The following is a 21,345-nucleotide window of genomic DNA, read 5'->3' on the forward strand; positions in this document are numbered from 1 at the left end:
TGCTATGAGCTTAGGAGAAACTACAAGAAAAAAAACTTTAAAAAACCACTTTGAGGCTAAACAATATGCTACCAAGCAACCCCATGGATCACTGAGGAAATAAAAAAATACCTAGAGATAAATGATAATAAAAGCATGATGATCCAAAATCTATGGGAGGCAGCAAAAATGGCTTTAAGAGGGATGTTTATAGCAATAAAATCTTACCTCAGGAAACAAAATCACCTAATCTTACACCTAAAGCAACTAGAGAAAGAAGAACAAACAAAATCAAAAGTTAGTAGAAGGAAAGAGATCAGAAAGATGAGAGCAGAAATAGAGATGAAAACAATAGAAAAGACCAATGAACCTAAAAGCTGGTTTTCTTTGAAAAGATAAACAAAACTGATAAAACTTATCAGACTCATCAGAAAAAAATGAAAGAGGGCTAGAATCAATAAAATTAGAAATGAAAAATAAATTACAACAGACACAGAAATACAAAGGATCATAAGCGACTGCTACAAGCAACTATATGCTAATAAAATGGACAATTAGAAGAAATGGACAAGTTTTTAAAAATGTGTAGTCTCCTAAGACTAAACCAGGAAGAAATAGAAAATATGAACAGACCAAGCACAAGTACTGAAATTGAAACTGTGATTAAAAAGTTAAACAAGGAAAAGTCCAGGATCAGATGACATCACAGGTGAATTCTAGAAAACATTTACACAAGAGTTAACACCTGTCCTTCTGAAACTAGCCTCAAAAATTGTGGAGGAAAGAACACACCCAAACTCATTCGTGAGGCCACCATCACTCTGATACCAAAGCCAGACAAAGATACCACACACACAGAAAAGAAAATTAAGGCCAATATCACTGAAGAACACAGACACAAAAATGCTCAACAATACACTAGCAGTCTGAAACCAACAAAATATTATTAAAAGAATCATATGCCATAATCAAGTGAGATTTATCCCAGGGATGTAAGAATTTTCAGTATCTGCAAGTCAATCAGTGTGATGTACCACATTAACAAGTTAAAGAATAAAAAACATACAGTCCTCTCAATAGATACAAAAAAAGCTTTTGACAAAATTCAGTGTTCATTTATGACCAACTTAGCATATTAAAAAGCAGAGACATTACTTTGCCAACAAAGGTCCATCTAGTCAAAGCTATGGTTTTTCCAGTAGTCATGATGGATGTGAGAATTGGACTATAAAGAAAGCTGAGTGCTGAACAATTGATGTTTTTGAACTGTGGTGTTGGAGAAGACTCTTGAGAGTCCCTTGGACTGCAAGGAAATCCAACCAGTCCATTCTAAAGGAAATCAGTCCTGAATGTTCATTGGAAGGACTGATGCTGAAGCTGAAACTCCAATACTTTGGCTACTTGATCCAAAGAACGGACTTATTGGAAAAGACCCTGATGCTGGGAGGGATTGGGGGCAGGAGGAGAAGGGGACGACAGAGGATGAGATGGTTGGATGGCATACTGACTCAGTGGACATGAGTTTGAGTGAACTCAGGGAGTTGGTAATGGACAGGGAGGCATGGCATGCTGTGATTCATGGGTCGCAAAGAGTCGGACACGACTGAGCGACTGAACTGAACTGAACAGAGACAAAAGACCTGTACTCCAAAAGCTATAAGACACTGATGAAAGAAATCAAAGATGACACAAACAGATGGAAATATATACCATATTCTTGAATTGGAAGAATTGATATTGTCAAAATGACTATACCACCGAAGGCAACCAACAGATTCGGTGTGATTCCTATCAAATTACCAATGTATTTTTCACAACTAGAACAAAAAAGTCTTAAAGTTTGTGTGGAGACACAAAAGGTCCAGAATAACCAAAGCAATCTTGAGAAAGGGAGCCTGATTGATCCAGCTCCGTTTTTCTGACTTCAGACTATACTCAAAGCTTCAGTCATCAAAACAGTATGGTACTAAAACAAAAACAGAAATATACATCAATAGAACAGGATAGAAAGCCTAGAAATAAACCCTCACACCTAAGATCAATTAATCTACAACAAAGAAGACAAAACTATGTAATGGAAGACAGTCTCTTCAATAAATGGGGCTGTAAAGACTGTACAGCTGCATGTAAAAAGATGAAATTAGAACATTGTTTAACATCATAAAAATAAACTCAAAATGGATTAGAGACTTAAACGTAAAACTAGATACTATAAAACTCTTAGAGGAAAACATAGGCAGAACACTCTTTGACATAAATTGCAGCAGTATCTTTTTCAAGCTGTCTCCTAGAATAGTGAAAATAAAAACAAAATGAAACCTATTTAAAATTAAAAGCTTTTTCACAGCAAAGGGAATCATAAACAAAATGGATAGACCATCCAAAAAATGAGCAGATGACCTAAATAGACATTTCTCCAAAGAAGACATACAGACGACCCAGAGGCACATGAAGATACACTCAGCATCACTAATTATTAGAGAAATGGAAATCAAAACTACAATGTCACACCAGTCAGAATGTTCATTATCAAAAAAAATCTATACAATAGAAACAATAAATGCTGGAGAGGGTTGGAGAAAAGGGAGCCTCCTTCTTCACTGTTGGTGGGAATGTAGATTGGTACAGTCACTATAGAGAACAGTATGGAGGTTCCTTAAAAAACTAAAAGTAGAGCTACCGTGTGATCCATCAATCCCATTCCTGGGGATATATTCAGAGAAAAACATGGTTTGAAAGGATGCATGTACCCCAGTGTTCATTGCAGCACTGTTTATGATAGCCAGGACATGGAAGCAACCTAAATATCCATTGACAGATTAATGGATAAAGATGTGGTACATGTACACAATGGAATACTCCTCAGTCATTAAAAATGTTGAAATAATGCCACTTCCACCAATATGGATGGACATGGAGATTATCATACTAAGGGAAGTCAGAGAAAGACAAGTACGGTATTGTGTGGAAAGTAAAAAAAAAAAAAAATAACACAAATGAACTTATTTATAGAATAGAAACGGACTCACAGACTTAGAGAATGTAGTTATGGCTATCAGAGGGGAAATGTGGGAGGGAGGGAGGTATAGATTGACCTTTGAGAGTATATAGTGTTAGTAGAGTAGTAAGGGAGAAATCTGAATATTAGAATTTAATTTCAATATGGAGGAAGTGGAGATTGGCTTAAATCATTGTTTTGAGCAGTAGTTTGTGGTGGAGAGAATATTCTTTAAGTAAAAGGAGAGTTAAACAGAGGGAATAAAACAAATAGGTAGAAAGTCCAGGATTATACATTAGAAAGACATGTGTGTAGCAGAAGGTTAGGGGATTGGGAAAATTAGCTTTCTTTTTAAAAAAATTTTTCCAGCTTAATTGAAGTATAACTGAAAAATAAAATATGTATATTTAAAGTATATAATGTGATACGTATTCACTAAAATAATTATGACAGTTTGGTTAATTAACACATCTCACATTGTTACCTTTTTCTCTTTGTGAGAATGTTTAAGATGTACTCTCTTTATCAGTTTGAAGTATCACTTACTGTCTCCAGCACTCTTAGTCGCTCAGTTGTGTCCTACTACTTGTGACCCCATGGACTGTAGCCTGCTAGGCTCCTCTGTCCGTGGAATTCTCCAGGCAAGAATACTGGAGTGGGTTGCCATTTCCTTCTCTTAAGGGATCTTCTCAACCCAGGGGTCGAATCCAAGCCTCCTGCATTACAGGCAGATTCTTTACCATCTGAGCCACCAAAGTATACAATGTAGTATTTATAGCTACCATGCTATGCATGGAATAGCTACCATCAGATCAGATCAGATCAAATCAGTTGCTCAGTTGTGTCCGACTCTTTGCAACCCCATGAAGTGCAGCACGCCAGGCCTCCCTGTCCATCACCAACTCCCGGAGTTCACTCAGACTCATGTCCATTGAATCAGTGATGCCATCCAGCCATCTCATCTGTCGTCCCCTTCTCCTCTTTCCCCCAGTCCCTCCCAGCATCAGAGTCTTTTACAATGAGTCAACTCTTTGCATGAGGTGGCCAAAGTACTGGAGTTTCAGCTTTAGCATCATTCCTTCCAAAGAAATCCCAGGGCTGATCTCCTTCAAAATGGACTGGTTGGATCTCCTTGCAGTCCAAGGGGCTCTCAAGAGTCTTCTCCAACACCACAGTTCAAAAGCATCAAGTCTTCGGTGCTCAGCCTTCTTCACAGTCCAACTCTCACATCCATACATGACCACTGGAAAAACCATAGCCTTGACTAGACGGACCTTTGTTGGCAAAGTAATGTCTCTGCTTTTGAATCTGCTATCTAGGTTGGTCATAACTTTCCTTCCAAAGAGTAAGCATCTTTTAATTTCATGGCTGCAGTCACCGTCTGCAGTGATTTTGGAGCCCAGAAAAATAAAGTCTGACACTGTTTCCACTGTTTCCCCATCTATTTCCCATGAAGTGATGGGACCGGATGCCATGGTCTTCGTTTTCTGAATGTTGAGCTTTAAGCCAACTTTTTCACTCTCCTCTTTCACTTTCATCAAGAGGCTTTTTAGTTCCTCTTCACTTTCTGCCATAAGGGTGGTATCATCTGCATATCCATGCTATGCATGAAATCCCCAGAACTGATTCATCTTACATATGAAGGATTGTACCCTTTGACCAGCATCTCCCTGTTTCCCCCACCCAGCTTTCTCAGTGAGATAACAAACTAATGAACTTTGAAGTCTGTACAGGAGACAGGGATCAAGACGATCCCCATGGGAAAGAAATGCAAAAAAGCAAAATGGCTGTCTGAGGAGGCCTTACAAATAGCTGTGAAAAGAAGAGAAGCGAAAAGCAAAGGAGAAAAGGAAAGATAAAAGCATCTGAATGCAAAGTTTCAAAGAATAGCAAGGAGAGATAAGAAAGCCTCCTCAGCGATCAATGCAAAGAAATAAAGGAAAACAACAGAATGGGAAAGACTAAAGATCTCTTCAAGAAAATTAGAGATACCAAGGGAACATTTCATGCAAAGATGAGCTCTATAAAGGATAGAAATGGTATGAACCTAACAGAAGCAGAAGATATTAAGAAAAGGTGGCAAGAATACACAGAAGAACTGTACAAAAAAGATCTTCACGACCCAGATAATCACGATGGTGTGATCACTCACCTAGAGCCAGACATCCTGGAATGTGAAGTCAAGTGGGCCTTAGAAAGCATCACTAATAACAAAGCTAGTGAAGGTGATGGAATTCCAGTTGAGCTATTTCAAATCCTGAAACATGGTGCTGTGAAAGTGCTGCACTCAGTATGTCAGCAAATTTGGAAAACTCAGCAGGGGCCACAGGACTGGAAAAGATCCGTTTTCATTCCAATCCCAAAGAAAGGCAATGCTAAAGAATGCTCAAACTACCGCACAATTGCACTCATCTCACACGCTAGTAAAGTAATGCTCAAAATTCTCCAAGCCAGGCTTCAGCAATATGTGAACTAACTGGACATGGAACAACAGACTGGTTCCATATAGGAAAAGGAGTACATCAAGGCTGTATATTGTCACCCTGCTTATTTAACGTCTATGCAGAGTACATCATGAGAAACGCTGGGCTGGAAGAAGCACAAGCTGGAATCAAGATTGCTGGGAGAAAATCAATAACCTCAGATATGCAGATAATACCACCCTTATGGCAGAAAGTGAAGAGGAACTAAAAAGCCTTTTGTTGAAAGTGAAAGAGGAGAGTGAAAAAGTTGGCTTAAAGCTCAACATTCAGAAAACGAAGATCATGGCATCTGGTCCCATCACTTCATGGGAAATAGATGAGGAAACAGTGGAAACAGTGTCAGACTTTATTTTTGGGGTGCTCTAAAATCACTGCGGATGGTGACTGCAGCCATGAAATTAAAAGACGCTTACTCCTTGGAAGGAAAGTTATGACCAACCTAGATAGCATATTCAAAAGCAGAGACATTACTTTGCCAACAAAGGTCTGTCTAGTCAAGGCTATGGTTTCTCCAATAGTCATGTATGGATGTGAGAGTTGGACTGTGAAGAAAGCTGAGAGCCAAAGAATTGATGCTTTTGAACTGTGGTGTTGGAGAAGACTCTTGAGAGTCCCTTGGACTGCAAGGAGATGCAACCAGTCCATTCTAAAGGAGATCAGTCCTGGGTGTTCACTGGAAGGACTGATGCTGAAGCTGAAACTCCAATACTTTGGCCACCTCATGCGAAGAGTTGACTCATTGGAAAAGACCCTGATGCTGGGAGGGATTGGGGGCAGGAGGAGAAGGGGATGACAGAGGATGAGATGGCTGGATGGCATCACCAACTCAATGGACATGAGTTTGGGTAAACTCTGGGAGTTGGTGGACAGGGAGGCCTGGCGTGCTGCGATTCATGGGGTTGCAAAGAGTCGGACACAACTGAGTGACTGAACTGAACTGAAAAAGAACAATAAAATGAAAGATGAGCATATTTCACTTGGATCTAGGAATGAATGTTCACTGGATTAGGTCTTTTATATTTTATTCATTGTTCCATCAAATAATATCTACCATACTATAGACACCATGCTAGGTAACTTGGTTTATAACATAAACAAGGTAGACACTGTCCTTACCTTCATGGAACTTAAGATCTAATGAGGAAGAAAGGTGCCAAACAGTTCGAAGTTACAGAAAAGGGTAAATTAGTATCTTTACAGGGCATTATGGCTTTTAGAGGTTTCACATCTTATTCCACTGCATCCACATTGCCTGCACAGTCAGTATAGTAGGCACCATGGGTTGCATGCCAGGGAATCTTGAAGAAATTGATGACCTCCCTTCCATATTTGTGATGGCATAGCAGCAGCTGAGTTAATGCTTGCTAATCACCTGTATCATAAGTTTTCAGTTAGAGTCGCCAATTTAAGGATAACTTCTCCTTGTTCTTTTAGTTCTTCGCTCAGAATATATCTGAGGAGCTTTATGGAGAAAAGGAAAATAACGAAGTTAAACTTGAAGTTAAGAATGGAAAATAATTGAAAGTAGTCAAGATAGGGAAAAAAGCAGAATTGAAGCAGAATGATACTTTTAAAAGTTATGTATCACTTGCTTGAGACTGAAGAAATCACTATGGAAGAAATTTAAAGCATAATTAATGGATATGTCCCTCTATGTATTTTATATGAGCAAAGCCTCTAATTTCAGTTGTTCTTCAGAATAATAAGACTTTCTCTTTGGGGAAAATGAGAAAACTGAATTTTACAGTGAGACTTTTCTAGGCAAATTGGAAAATACATCAAAAACCCTGAATTTGGGGCATGTGGCTTTCTCAAGAGAAAAATGGATATTCATAGTGAACATACCATAAGAATCTGCTCTGAGGAAAGGCAGTCTGGCAAAAAATGTCAGAACTTGAACAGCTTTCTCTTCTGCCAGACCAACTGGATCATAGTTTCTTTTTAAAAACAGAGTACTAGACAATTTAAAAAACTAGTTAACAAAACTAGTTAAAAAAAAGATGTTGCTGAATTTTTACACTGCTGAAACAAAAAAATGATTCATTCAAGAAAGACCAAGATTTCATATTTCTCAAGTTGTACAACAGTGGAATTTGGGCATAATATAGGATTTTATCAAATTTTGTAAGGAGGTCATGAAACAGGCAGCAGCCACTGGATATCTGGATGCCGTACCCATCAACATCTGCATAGTTTGCAGTGGTCATTATAAGATGAAGGATTTGACCCAGTGTAGTCCAGCCAGAGGCAAATCTGTTTAAGAAAGGAATAGTGTTTTATAAAATATGATGGCACCCACTGATGATACTTTCACTTACCAACTTGAATAAAAGGGGCAACAATAACTTGGAAACTTTGTAGCAGAAATGTATTCTGTAGGCAGGTATAAAAGATTGTTGGTTTTCAGAAACAACTAAATTAGTTGAAGGCACATAGAGATAATATTAAAGCAAACAATAATGCTGTCTTAGGACAGCAAAGTATAGTTGAAACTATCCTTTGAAAATATAGAAAATGCTATCCCTGGCAATAAAAATTCAGCTTCCAGCACATGAGATTAAATATAAATATTGCCATTTTGTCTAGGATGAAGACAGTGGCAACCATTCTCCCAAAAGCTGCTCAGCAAGTTGTTTATCTCCAAAGAGTATGACGTCTTGTCTACCATCTTGTCAGAAGATGTAGAAATGGAGAACACTTCCTGAATTTCTCAAAATATAGCAGTTGGATGACAGTTTAAAAGCCATTCTATGAATTTGCTTACCATTGAGATGAGGAAAAGAATTTCACCTAGCGAGAAGTATAATGAGAAAGAGAGGAAAGGAAATTAAAAATGACAAGAGTGATGGAATGTCCACCACTCTAATCGGTCCTGCAGTGCAAGCAAGTTTAGGCATGTGAAGGATATCTTGATACTTGGGGAACTGATCCTCAGTCCAAAAACTCCGAGGCTGTTGAACAGGTTGGTTAGCTGCTGGATAACTGTCTTAGGAGAAAGATTTACTAATAGATTCATTGGGTACACTTACATACCACAGTTCTTGGGGGTGCCATTCACTTCTCGCTCTTTCTGAACAGAGCTTTTTGGAGTCATTCACAATGGCAACACTGCAGGATTTAGCCCTTCCCACACAACTGCCTGGGGGTAGACAGGGAACAGCATCAGTTCCTTAAAGAATGGTAAGACCATGTGAAGAGGCTCTGCCACTCTAATCCTCCCAGGAAAGGGATGCCAGCAAAAGAGCCCCTAGGACTCCTTCTCATAGCAAAGGAGCTTAATTGCCTCAGCTTTGTATTTCTGAGGTACTTAGTGGGCTTAGGAATAATGTAGGGGAAGCTGGAGGTTCCCAGCCTTGAGTGGGAGTCACTGAAGTCCTCCTGCTCCTTCAGGCTTTTGGAGCTTAATTGGAGGAGCCAGAATTCCTTTATGATAGTCTCTCTCATATGGAGGTAGTCTGTCTCATATGGAGGTAGTGTCTCTCATATGTAGGTGGTAGGTGGTCTGTCTCATATGGAGGTGGTCTGTCTCATATGGAGGTGGTCTGTCTCATATGGAGGCTCCAGTGGTAAGCAGCTGGGACCTCAGACAAACAGACAACTTCTAATTTAAAATGTGTAATAATGAAGGAAAATGTTAAGGAAAAAAATATCACTTGGGATTCCACTGTGTTCACATAATTTTTAGCTTTTGCATATCGCTTTCTTTCCATTCTTTGCTCACATACTTATATACATATTTTACTTAGTTGAAACATACTGTTCATATTCATTGTGTATGAACATTTAATGTCACGTTTGTCTTATTTTTATAGCACACACAAATGTTAATGGATAACACTGATGTGATTTTGAAAAGCATTTAAATAGAATTTCTAGTTTCTCTCATAAAATTGGTAGGACAGATTTGTGTTCTCTGAAACAGTAGTCACTAGCCAGCCACACATGGCTAATGAACTTTTATTTATTTTTGGCTAATGAACTTTTAAAATGTGACTATTCTGAAATGAGATATGCTATGAATATAAAGTGTACACTGAATTTTGAAAAAAAGTATAAAGTATCTCATGGATAATTTTTATATTGATTACATGTTGAAATGGTAATACTTTGCGGGGGGCGGAGCGCTGCGCCTCACGGGGCGGCGGGAAAGGGGTAGAGAGGACAGCTCTGAGGGACGGTGGCAGAACCTGCGGGCTAGTTGGGAAGCTCACCCTCTGGGAGGAAGGGAAGCGGAGACCTCCTCTGCCCAGGAGCGAGGAGACGCCTGGAGGCCGAGGGTTAGGCCGCCGCTACCTCCTCCAGCAGCGGTCACCGCAGAGATCACACAGCCGGCGGGCGCACCGGCCACCAACGGCGACCCTTCGCCCTTCGCGCAGGTGGCAGTGTAGAGGCCAAGACAGGAGCTTCCAGAAGTACTTTCAGAAAAATAACAGTGAACCTCAGTACGCAAACACAGGGATCTGAAAAATCACAGTTGAAGAGGGATTTATTTAGCCCCTGCCAATGAGATGTAAGACAAAGTCAGATGCTGTTCTTGAAGAGAATAATATCAAATTGGACATTTACCAGTAGAAAGCAAATTGGGACCTTTGACTTGAAAAGTGTAAATTAAAGACAGAAAGATTGTTTGCTGGAAGGATCCCATGGGTGTGGAGTGGCTTGACAAGAGCTCTCAGTTAGGAACACATAAATTTGCACTGTGTGGGACTCAGATTCATTATCTGACTCTGTAAACTGGGAAGTAACTAATCATTGCTCAGTTTGGCTAAGAAGAATGAGATCTAATCTTCTAAGAAAGGAAAGGAGCAAAGATGAGATTTTACACCTTTCTGGAATTATAGCATTCTCAATATAGAGACATCAGGTGCTTTAAAGATGTGCCCAGGAAGAGCACTGCTTTGAAAATACTGTATTTTATTTTTGAGGTATAACATGGGACTTCCCAGGTGGCATTAGTGGTAAAGAATCCACCTGCCAATGCAGGAGACATAAGGGTTGCGGGTTTGAACCCGGGGTCAGGAAGATTCCCTGGAGTAGGGAAGATTCCCTGGAATAGGGAAGATTCCCTGGAATAGGAAATGGCAGCCTACTCCAGTATTCTTGCCTGGAAGATTCTATGGGCAGAGGAGCCTGGCAGTCTACAGTCCGTGGGGCCCCAAAGAGTCACACAACTGACTGAGTACATACATAAAATAAAGTGTGTACAATGCATTAATCTGAAATGTATTGCTCTATGAACTTTGATATGTGTATATGCTCATGGGACTACCACCCAGGTCAAGAATACAACTTTTCTAGTACCCCAAAAGATTTCCTCCTCCTTCCCCTTCTGGTCAGTTTTTATCCTATTTCTAATCTGAAGATAACTACATTATGATTTTGTTTCCACACTGTAGTATTTTTTAAACTCCATCCATTCCTTTGTTGGTTGTTAAGCTCCATGTAAATAGAGTCATATAGAAGGGACTTGTGTGTGTGTGTCTTCTTTCACATAACATAATGTCTTTGTGGGGGCTTCCCCATTAGCTCAGTGGTAAAGAATCCGCCTGCAATGCAGGAGATTGGGGAGATGCAGATTTGACCCCTGGGTTGGGAAGATCCCCTGGAGGAGGGCATGGCAACCCACTCCAGTATTCTTTTCCTGGAGAATCCCATGGACAGAGGAGCCTGGCGGGCTACAGTCCAGAGGGTCGCAAAGAGTCGGACACGACTGAGCGACTAAGCACACACGCGCAATGTCTTTGTAATTTATCCGTGTTGCTGTGTTAGTAGTTCATTCTAATCGGTTGAGTAGTAATTTATGTTGTATGGATATACCACAATTTGTTATCCATTCTCCTCTTGGATCTTTGGATTGTTTCTACTGTGTGACCAATTTGAATAAAGCAGCTGTGAATATTCTGGAAAAAAAAAAAGAAATGGTAATACTTTGGATATATTGAGTTAAATAAAATATATTATTAAAATTAAAGTTCACCTAATTCTTTTTACTTTCAATGTGGCTATTCAAAAATTTTTAATTATATATATGGCTTGCATTATATTTCTGTTAAATTGCACTGGCATAGATTATCGTATACAAACTGTGAGATCTTAAAATACGAAAAGAAACTAAAGTTGCAGCCATAAGGAAATAGTTAAATCATCTTTGGTATATTTACTAGGTCCAATATTGTGCAGCTTTTAAAAGTATAGACACATGAATGTGGCCAAACATATCTTTCGTTGTCTTCAAATTTAAAAGAGTACCTTGGTGTATTTGTCATTGGAATATATTAAGCTAAAAAACTTATTTTTTAATTTAAAAAAAATTACTGGGTAACACTGATTCATAGACTTCAGTTCAGTTCAGTCGCTCAGTCGTGTTCGACTCTGCGACCCCATGAATTGCAGCACGCCAGGCCTCCCTGTCCATCACCAACTCCCGGAGTTCACTCAGACTCACGTCCATCGAGTCGGTAATGCCATCCAGCCATCTCATCCTCTGTCGTCCCCTTCTCCTCCTGCCCCCAATCCCTCCCAGCATCAGAGTCTTTTCCAATGAGTCCGTTCTTTGGATCAGGTGGCCCAAGTATTGGAGTTTCAGCTCTAGCATCATTCCTTCCAAAGAACACCCAGGACTGATCTCCTTCAGAATGGACTGGTTGGATCTCCTTGAAGTCCAAGGGACTCTCAAGAGTCTTCTCCAACACCACAGCTCAAAAGCATCAATTCTTTGGCTCTCAGCTTTCTTCACAGTCCAACTCTCACATCCATACATGACTACTGGAAAAACCATAGCCTTGACTAGACAGACCTTTGTTGGCAAAGTAATATCTCTGCTTTTGAATATGCTATCTAGGTTGGTCATAACTTTCCTTCCAAGGAGTAAGCATCTTTTAATTTCATGGCTGCAATCACCATCTGCAGTGATTTTGGAGCCCCCAAAAATAAAGTCTGACACTGTTTCCACTGTTTCCCCATCTATCTGCCATGAAGTGATGGGACCAGATGCCATGATCTTAGTTTTCTGAATGTTGAGCTTTAAGCCAACTTTTTCACTCTCCTCTTTCACTTTCAACAAGAGGCTTTTTAGTTCCTCTTCACTTTCTGCCTAGTAAATAAGATGATGGTGGTGTATTTGTTCTTTCAAAATTGTATGAAGGAGAAAGGACAAGCCAACTATATATCTCTTCTTTCCCATTGCTCAGTGGTGATGAGAAAGTGAAATGCCAAAGGATAGGATGGTTGGTAAAATATATTGTTTGTAAAGGAGTGAAAGCTGAAAGAGGAGCATTTACATCTTTTACCACTTTGAAAAATGCAAAGAAAATGATAAAAACTGAATATAAGATTCTTTTAAAAAGATTAAAGCTTTGAAAATGACTTGCCGTGTTCAACTGCTTGATCTTACTGAATATTTTTGTTTTTTTTTTCATTCACAGATTCATGGTGTTGCTATCTAAAGTTGAAAAATCATCAGAAGAATTCATGGAAATAATGCAAAATTTAAGTAGTATACAGGTTTGCTTTTTTTGGCATATAATTTTTCATAATTCTGTTACCCCATTAGAAAAAGCATAGGAGAATCCAATCCTGGAAAGAGTTTACAGAAGATATATTCATTTTACTTTTCATAAGAATTTCTTACATGAACATTAATTAACCATAATATTTTAGTAATACCTGACTTCACATTGAAAAGTAAATTTATCATTATGTTTTGTCTTTGTAGTTAATAGATTGGTTTTATTCAGATATTTTAAGGCTTTAGTTAACCTACCAGAAAAAGTTAAATTTCATTATCACAGAGTTTAAGTTTTTCAGAGAAAGGAAGCAGTGTACTGTATTTTCACTAGAGTTGTCAGTAGTATTATATTTATAGAGAACATAACTCATTTAAAATGCCTTTCTTTTAGGCTTTGAAGGGCAGTAAAGAGCTTGAAAATCTCATTGGTATCCCCCATGCATCATGTGTCTTTAAAAGAGAAATGCAGAAAACAAAAAAACTAAGTAAGAGAAATTTTTGAGTTTGTGGTTTTTTTTTTGTCCCCCCACCCCTAATTTATGAGTTTTTAATGAGTTTCTCTCTATTGCTTGTTTGTAAACTTAGAACAGGAAACCATATATCTTTTGCTAGGATGTGTTGTTTCAGAGATTCTTCCTGAATGTGAGGGAAAGAGTGTTCCTTGGTAACTCATATTAGGCTTAATTTATGTAGTTCTCATTCTTTACATAAGATATTAGGTATTGCATTTTGTACTTGATACTTATAAATATATGTATTTTTTTAAGTTGTTTCTTCCAAATTGAGAAATGATTAATATCCCATATTAATTTTTTTCCTTTAGTGACTAAGGTAATAAAGCAAAAACTATTTAAAAAGAAGAATTCAGGACTTCCCAACAAAGGTAAAGAATTCTGTCTTAGTTTATTGTATAAAGAGATCTTTTCATCTCATTTTACCATTTCAGCCAATTGTCATGAGCCCTGTTCTAGTGTATTCTTTTAAAAGACCACCAATCTCATTGGAAAAACATTATACTGCATTTAGCAGAAGACCATGTCCAGTAAGATCAATTTTCCTGATGACTGAACTTTTGAAATACAGTTTTTAGATTAAGTTATAGTTATTTCTTTTATTAAAAGTTCTTTTTGAAAATACAGACAGATGGGGCAATAATGCATATATGGCAGATTTTAATGGTGATATAGAAAGATACACAAAACATAAAAAGTTACTTTGTAGGCAGTGTTGTGAGATTTTTAATAACATTTGCTCTACTGTGAACTCATACCTCTGAGCATTTCACACTATGGGAAACTAAATTAGGAAACTAAGTTCCCATAACACATGCACATTCACACCTAAGTAAGCAAAATAATCACAGACTATAAAATACTAAAGCCACTAGACCAACTTGAGGGATCATTTTAATATTACTGACAGGAATGCCATTTGGCAATCTCTGCAAACGGAGGTAGGCCTTGAAGTGGGTAGCCATGTGTTAGTCTACCATTTTTGAGTACCAGTGACTTCCCTTTGTTGAGGACTAATAATTACTATGTTCTCAACACTAGGATCAGCAGATCTATACAACAACCCTGCAAGATAGCTGTTATTGTCATTATAGATAAGGAACAAAGACACAATAAAATGTTGAGTAGTTTGCCAGAAGACACTGCTGCCTATGTCAGAGCAGGGATTCCAACTGAAAACCAGTCTCATGTCAAAAAGTTTGGTCTTTGTATTTTTCTGTGTTGTGTCTTCCTAAAACAAATGAAAGCATCCAGCCATCCCAGCTCTCAGGTTCAAACATAAGACATAACTCAACCAATTTAGTCTGTGTTTAGGATCTTTAACAAAGTTAGCGATGAGTTTGTAGGAGGAAAAGCTGAGATTCCCTGCTGGTCAGTTCCAGAGGCCAACTGGGAAAACTCCTCCAAAACTCATGTGGGAAGATATCTGAGCAGGCTTCCTTGGCCCTTTGCTTGGACAGCTACCTCCCATTAGGATCCATAGAATTTAAGTACATACAAGCAGCTCTTCCCTAGAAAAGGATTGAGATCATTTCTCTCCAGTGCAGTGTATCTTGATTATAATGTGTAACTAGCTTTCAATGATTTTAATCTCTACTGACTTGACAAGTTATAGAGGATAAGAATATTTATTATTTCTCAACTAGAGAAAATCTTTCTTTTATTTATACAATAGCAATGATGTAATTTTTTTTAATCTATTAATTTCCTAGAGCTAATTAGAATTAGGCTTTACATTAGGCTTTTGCCAACAGTTTGGAAGAATGAGGAAGGGAAAATTATAGAACAAATAGATGAACTGTCACTGCTAATAGTTAATGGGAAAAAAATTCCCAAAAGTATTATTTCCTTCCGTAAACATGTATTAAGACATTAAAGTTATGTTCACGTGTTAAAACAGTCACCCCCTTTCAGTTATCCAATACGTAGGGATTCTTTGTATGTTTCTGCATGAATCAGCCTTAAATCTATTTTCTAGTATTTTAGGCATTAAAACTGACTTGCCCATTACCAGGTTTTCCCTGAGACCTGAGTGTTTCTTCATGCATAGAGGAGATTGTATCACTAAATCATGTTTTAAAGGTTCTGATAAGCATTGGTTATTTGTTGTGGTTTAAATATAAACTGAGCTAACCGAGCTAAGATACATTAAATATATAATATCTACATAATATAAACTATATGGTAATATATATTATATATATGAGAATATAGAAGTCATTTTCCATTTTGTTTCTTGGCAAGAGCTACATTGACTGTTTATACTTACTGAGGTATTCAAATCTTCATTAGTTTTTAATCTTATTTTTATATTAATATTGCCTGGAAAATAGATTGAAGCTTTTTTTTCTAATTTGAATTTGAGCTAAAATTCAAAAGCATTTTACAGAATGCTTTTCCCTATTTTTTCCTCCAGTTCCTAATGTATATATATATTTTTAATTTTGGTGGGGTTTTTTTTTTTTGGTTAAAGATGAGCACACTAACACATGCACATTATATGTAAATTTCTTTGCCAAGTTAACTTTCACCCCTTCTATTCATACATTCATTTTAACAGGACTTTGTTAGTTTTTTGACAGTCCAAACTAATATGCTTTACATATTCCTTATTTGGGGATCTAGCCATCAGCTTTTTACAGAAATTTCTACTTTACTTTTCTTTTACTATGCTGTTATCCAGAATTATTTAAATTTTAAAATGTTCTGAGAATCTCCATAACATTAGAAATTATATAGTTAGAAATGACATAATATAAAAATCAGCTAATATGTTTTTAATATGTTTTAGATTTGTTATATTAGGTAATTAGTGAAAATGAGAGTAAACACACTATTTATTTCACTATCAGAAGAATGTCCTTCAGATTTTTTTTCCTTCAGATTCTTGTCAAATTTTCCTAGAATAGTTAAAATAGACAATACCAGGAGAATTCCAGCATTTATTTTGTCATTCTGCCTTTGAATTAATCCTTTAGTTTTATTTTTTTCATTTTACTGCTAATTTGTTTAGCAGCAGTTGTAGTTTTTATTATAGTCAGAGAAGTATAATTGTAAAGATAAGACTCTAGTGTTTTAAATAGACATCTGAGACACATTCTAAGGCTTTGTATAACCTATTCCATGGAAATTTAAAACATCCATATTAACATTAAAAGTACAATGAGATTTTCATAATTTTCAGAACTGGACCTTGCAAATTAGGCAATGACTTGATAAAGCGTGTGAATAAAGAAGACCTCCTTTACAGAATACAGATTTCTTAAACAAAAGAAGGCTTCTTTCTTTTTTCAGTTACTTAGGAAGTAAGCTTGTCTTCACTTTCCTTAATAATATTGGCTTTATGACTGTTAGAAAAATAATGAAATGAAAGGTTTTCTTCTGTTATATTTGGATGTGAATTTTCAAAATTATTTTTAATTTGTTATGCTGAAGATTTAAAACATATGACCATTCATTGGGTTGATACAGAAGGACTGTCACATTATCATCACATGAGAAGGCATGAAATTTATTTACTTTACATAGTCAACCTCTGCATAAAACAACTTGATACAAATATTCCTGAGACAATAGGTGGCATTATGTGGTACTGAGTATTTTCATTTTTTCTGAAGATACTAGAAAATACCATCATTGTTTGTCCATGACTAGTACTTCCAGTAAACAAAATGTTTTTTAAAAGAATGTAAGCAAATTGTAGAGCGTTTGCCAAGATATGAAATCTAGACACTTAGCTTCAGTCCAAAACATATTTTATCTGTTTTGAGAATAATTGTGTAGGTTGAAATATGCATATTTTAAAAGAAATGTAACCATCTGAACTTTACATTGTTCAAAAAAGTTGATTGTTTCAGCTGTCTGTAATACTAAATATTTCAAAATTTCTAGCTCTGGCCTTAAAAAGAAAAAAATGCCAACTATAAATGTTCTGATTTTCTTTAACTAGATTACTGTCTTCTTGCATTGTAAAATTAATTTTGGTTATAGGATTTTTGAGGTTTTCAAATTCTTGGTCCAAAGGACAAATTTTAAACTCCTTCTGTCTTAAGACTATATAAATAGTTTGATATTGCCTTTTCATTCTAACCACCCACTGAAGTATTTTTTAACTTAAAAATATGTTGTTCTTTCCCCTACTCAGTCTTGAAAAAGTATTTGTCTTATCAGCTAAATACTTTTACTCCTAGAAAACTACTTCCCTTTTATTTTTTTCTGTTATAGCTTAACATGAAGCAGTATCTTTTTTCAGACAAATACTCCAGTATTAAAAACACAGGTTTGAAGTTTAGACATGTTTCAGAAGAAACAACAAAAATTCCACTATGCTTTTAACATTCTTAGTTTATTTAGAGCTAAAAAATAGAGATGTTAATTTTGGTAACACAAACACACATTAATGTACAACTGTAGTCCTCAGCTCTTTATACGAATTCAGTTGTCACTTATCCTGTATGTGGGTCATACCTTCTCCTCTTATTAATGTTAATGCTTGTGCTTTACACTGTTCATCACTGTTTGGGGCTATATTTCAACTGCTTACTTGAGATGTGTCTAGGATTTAAGGAAACACAAACTGGTTTATTACTTTTCAAAGCCTTTTAAATAATTTCTCCTATGATTTAATTTTTTTATACATTACTAAAAGTATGGTGCTTTTATCTTTTAAATAATCAGTTAAACTTTTTACACCATAGATTTTAACTCACTTAATAGCAATTATGTGTTTAAGAGGTGTAAATAACTTGCTATCAGACATTACAAATATCCAGGTGCTCTGTATGTGCTGATGACAACAAAATTGAAACGGAAGACTGTAATAATTCTGACTGGTTTTCTCTGCAGAAGATATTGATTATTTGTGTGTGGTGAGAGATTTGGAAAATTCAATTAAAGGAGTTGTGCAAAGGTTTCATAAATTTTCCTTCTACAGCGTGTACACAGACATTGTTGCGTATTAAATCAATGCAGCACTTCACAATATATTTTCTTTGAAACATAAAAATAAATAACATTTAAACAGTTCTGCTTACTACAGAAACAAATTTTATTTTCTGTGAAGCATTTAGTCATGTGCTATCACTGACTCATACACATTTGCCAGCTGTAACAAATTTTATAGACATTTTCTCCAGAGACATATCTCACATACTATGAATTTTTAAATGAGCAAATGGTGAAGAAGGGATGTCAGCAATATAAAAATTGATCAGTTAAAAGATAAAAGCATAAGTAAAGAGATTTGTATGGTAGTCTTAATAGGTTTTATTAAATAAAAATACTATAAAAAGACAGTAATGAACAGACTGAAGACTAACTGTTCTTGAGGTGGAGAAAAATTATTCTGGCACATTTAGTAGAAATTGGTTTTATGTCACCTGACAGATGAACATTTTTTTTTCCACTTTAACTCTTAGAGTAGTTAGAAAAGCTCCTTAAAGTGTTAGATAAATTCTCTAAGTGGTTTGTGTATTTTAAACACCTCTACATAATCATAAAGCAGATATTTATAGTGTTATATAATTAATTATATAGTTAAAAGCAGGACTTTGGCAATCAGTAAATAGTAGATGATTTTTTTCCTCTACCTCAGACTTCACATAGGAAGAAAGGAGTCTTCTTCCTTCACACTCTTTATACTATATGGTTTAGTCCTCTGAAATCTCTCCTTCAGGACTCCAGGCTTCTCTATGACCTCCCTTTCTACCTGGACTACAGTTTCTTCCTTCTCTGTCTAGCAAACTCCTGCTCATTCCTTAAGGTCAGCCTTCAACATCACATTCTTTGAAACTCTCCCCAGATAACCTAGGTAAAAAAGAAATTGCTTCATCTTCTAGGCTTCTACAGCACTTGTCTGAATGTTTATAAATGTACCATGCTGTAGTGTATTGTAATTGTCTGGTTACACAGCTCTCTCTGGACTTCTCTCCTTGGCAAACAGACAGTCTTATCTCTATACCGTAGTATTGAACCTGGATGGAAGCTCCACAATACATGTTCAGTGAATGAACAAAAATGAATGGCCACTCTAAGAATTTTTTTTAAGGAATTATCTAGATATTTTCAACTAGGTATAAATGGCTATTTCCTTACATACCTCATTCATTTAATATTTATTGCATGCCTACTAGGAGCCAGGCACTGTTCTAGCATTGTGGATACACTAATTAAGGAGACAGACATAGTCCTGCTCTCAGGATTATAGAATCTAGCATAAAAGATGAATAATTATAATAAAACATAACCACACATTATAATGAGTTTCTTGGTAGTTTTCATCCTAAATTCTTAAATGTGCATTCTGAAACAGAATCAGGCAAATCTGTAGGATGTTGAAACAAGAATTTATAGCCCCAAAGCTTTTATTTATAATGTAAAATAAAACTTTATGTTTAGGCTCTTTATTTTAATTTCATTTTGATTAAGCATTTATTCTGTATCATATACTATGACAACTTACTTTACACTGTTTTCTGGAAAAAAATATTCTTTCTTTCATATAGAATTATATGATTTTGACAGCTGTGAATTCCTTAAAACCATTTTAAACTTAGGTAGTTTCACCTTTATAATTAAGGTTACCCTTGTTATATTTCACTGTTTTTTCTTTCAGTTCAAAACATTTTAATTGTATTATCAAATTTGGTATTGTCTGTAAAGAAAATAGGAACATGAGCTTTGATGCATTAATTAAAATTATATTTAATCTATTCTTATAAATAATAGGAAGATAATCTGACAAGATCTATGAGTTAGAGGCCAATTGAAAGAGAACACTATTGAGCTTGCCAGGCTAGCTTTCAAAGAGGGCATATTTTTAGTATAAAGAAGGCCCTTAATTGAGTAAAAACAGCTAACTTAACAGTGACAGGTAGGTTATAGTTTCTGTAGGGCACATCAGACTGAACAAGATACAAACAAGTCAGTGGATTTGGAAATGTGCTGAATTGATTAAGTGAATAATTGCATATTAATTCATTAATTAGTGTGTTAATTAATTGCCCACTACACAGGAGTAATCAGTGAATGTCACGTTTCATAACTGGTCAAAGGTTTTAGATTCTATTACGTATACAATATATATACAAAGACACAATCATTCACTGTAAGGTTAAGTGTTTTATAAAATTTCTGACCCATATACTATGGGTTCTGACCCATAAACTATGGAAATCCATCACACTATTGGATGGTGATCATAAATACACAGTTCATACATAAATATTCACAGTTATACATTTGGCAGATGAATATACACATTTAATATAGGACAGTCTCATTAATAAATGATTTGGGGGAATCTTAAGAATACTAAGAATAGCTTTGTGTTCATGGATTCTAGTAAAGATCATCATATGTTAGGGGTGTTTTTCTGAGTCTTTTATTTGAGTAGTACTTTCAAAAGACTTGAAAGAATTAAGGTTAACCTACAGAGAAATAATGGTTGAATGTTTTTGACTACCTTGTAAACATTTCCCTGGATTTTTTTTGAATTCTTATTTATTTCTGCTGCACTGGGTCTTCATTTTTGCGTCCAGGCTTTCTCTACTTGCAGCGAGTGGGGCCTGCTCTCTAGTTGTGCTGTGTGGGCTTCCCACTGTGGTGGCTTCTCCTTTTGGAACACGGGCTCTAGGTACACAGGCTCAGTAGTTGTGATGCATGGGCTTAGTTGCCCCACAGCATGTGGGATCTTTTTGGACCAGGGAGTGAGCCCATGTCCCCTGCATCGGCTTGTGGATTCTTAACCATTGGCCCACCAGGAAAGTCCTCCCTAGGTTCTTTTGATATTGTTTTCTCTCACCTTGGACTCTTTCTTCATGACCTCATCCATTCCTTGACTTTTGTTCTCACCTTTGTGTATATGGT

General features: G+C 36.4%; 1 protein-coding gene across 6 annotated transcripts in view; it reads left to right on the forward strand.

The window, feature by feature from the left end:
- Positions 1–21,345, forward strand: part of ITGB3BP (integrin subunit beta 3 binding protein) — a 105,665-nt gene that overhangs the window by 68,813 nt on the left and 15,507 nt on the right. For 5 of the 6 annotated variants that reach the window (XR_009493813.1, NR_198863.1, XM_005204522.4 and 2 more), the window contains exons 5-7: positions 12,885–12,963; positions 13,359–13,452; positions 13,791–13,850. Coding sequence is in view for 4 of the 6 variants with exons in the window: in XM_005204522.4 (XP_005204579.1) it covers positions 12,885–12,963; positions 13,359–13,452; positions 13,791–13,850 (233 nt within the window). In the remaining 2 variants the exon portion in view is untranslated. Of the gene's footprint in view, positions 1–12,884; positions 12,964–13,358; positions 13,453–13,790; positions 13,851–16,663; positions 18,391–21,345 lie in introns of those variants that run through there. The other variant, XM_059884850.1, reaches the window with a different exon arrangement.

Source organism: Bos taurus, chromosome 3 (assembly GCF_002263795.3).
Source record: "Bos taurus isolate L1 Dominette 01449 registration number 42190680 breed Hereford chromosome 3, ARS-UCD2.0, whole genome shotgun sequence".
NCBI classification, from domain to species: Eukaryota; Metazoa; Chordata; class Mammalia; order Artiodactyla; family Bovidae; genus Bos; species Bos taurus.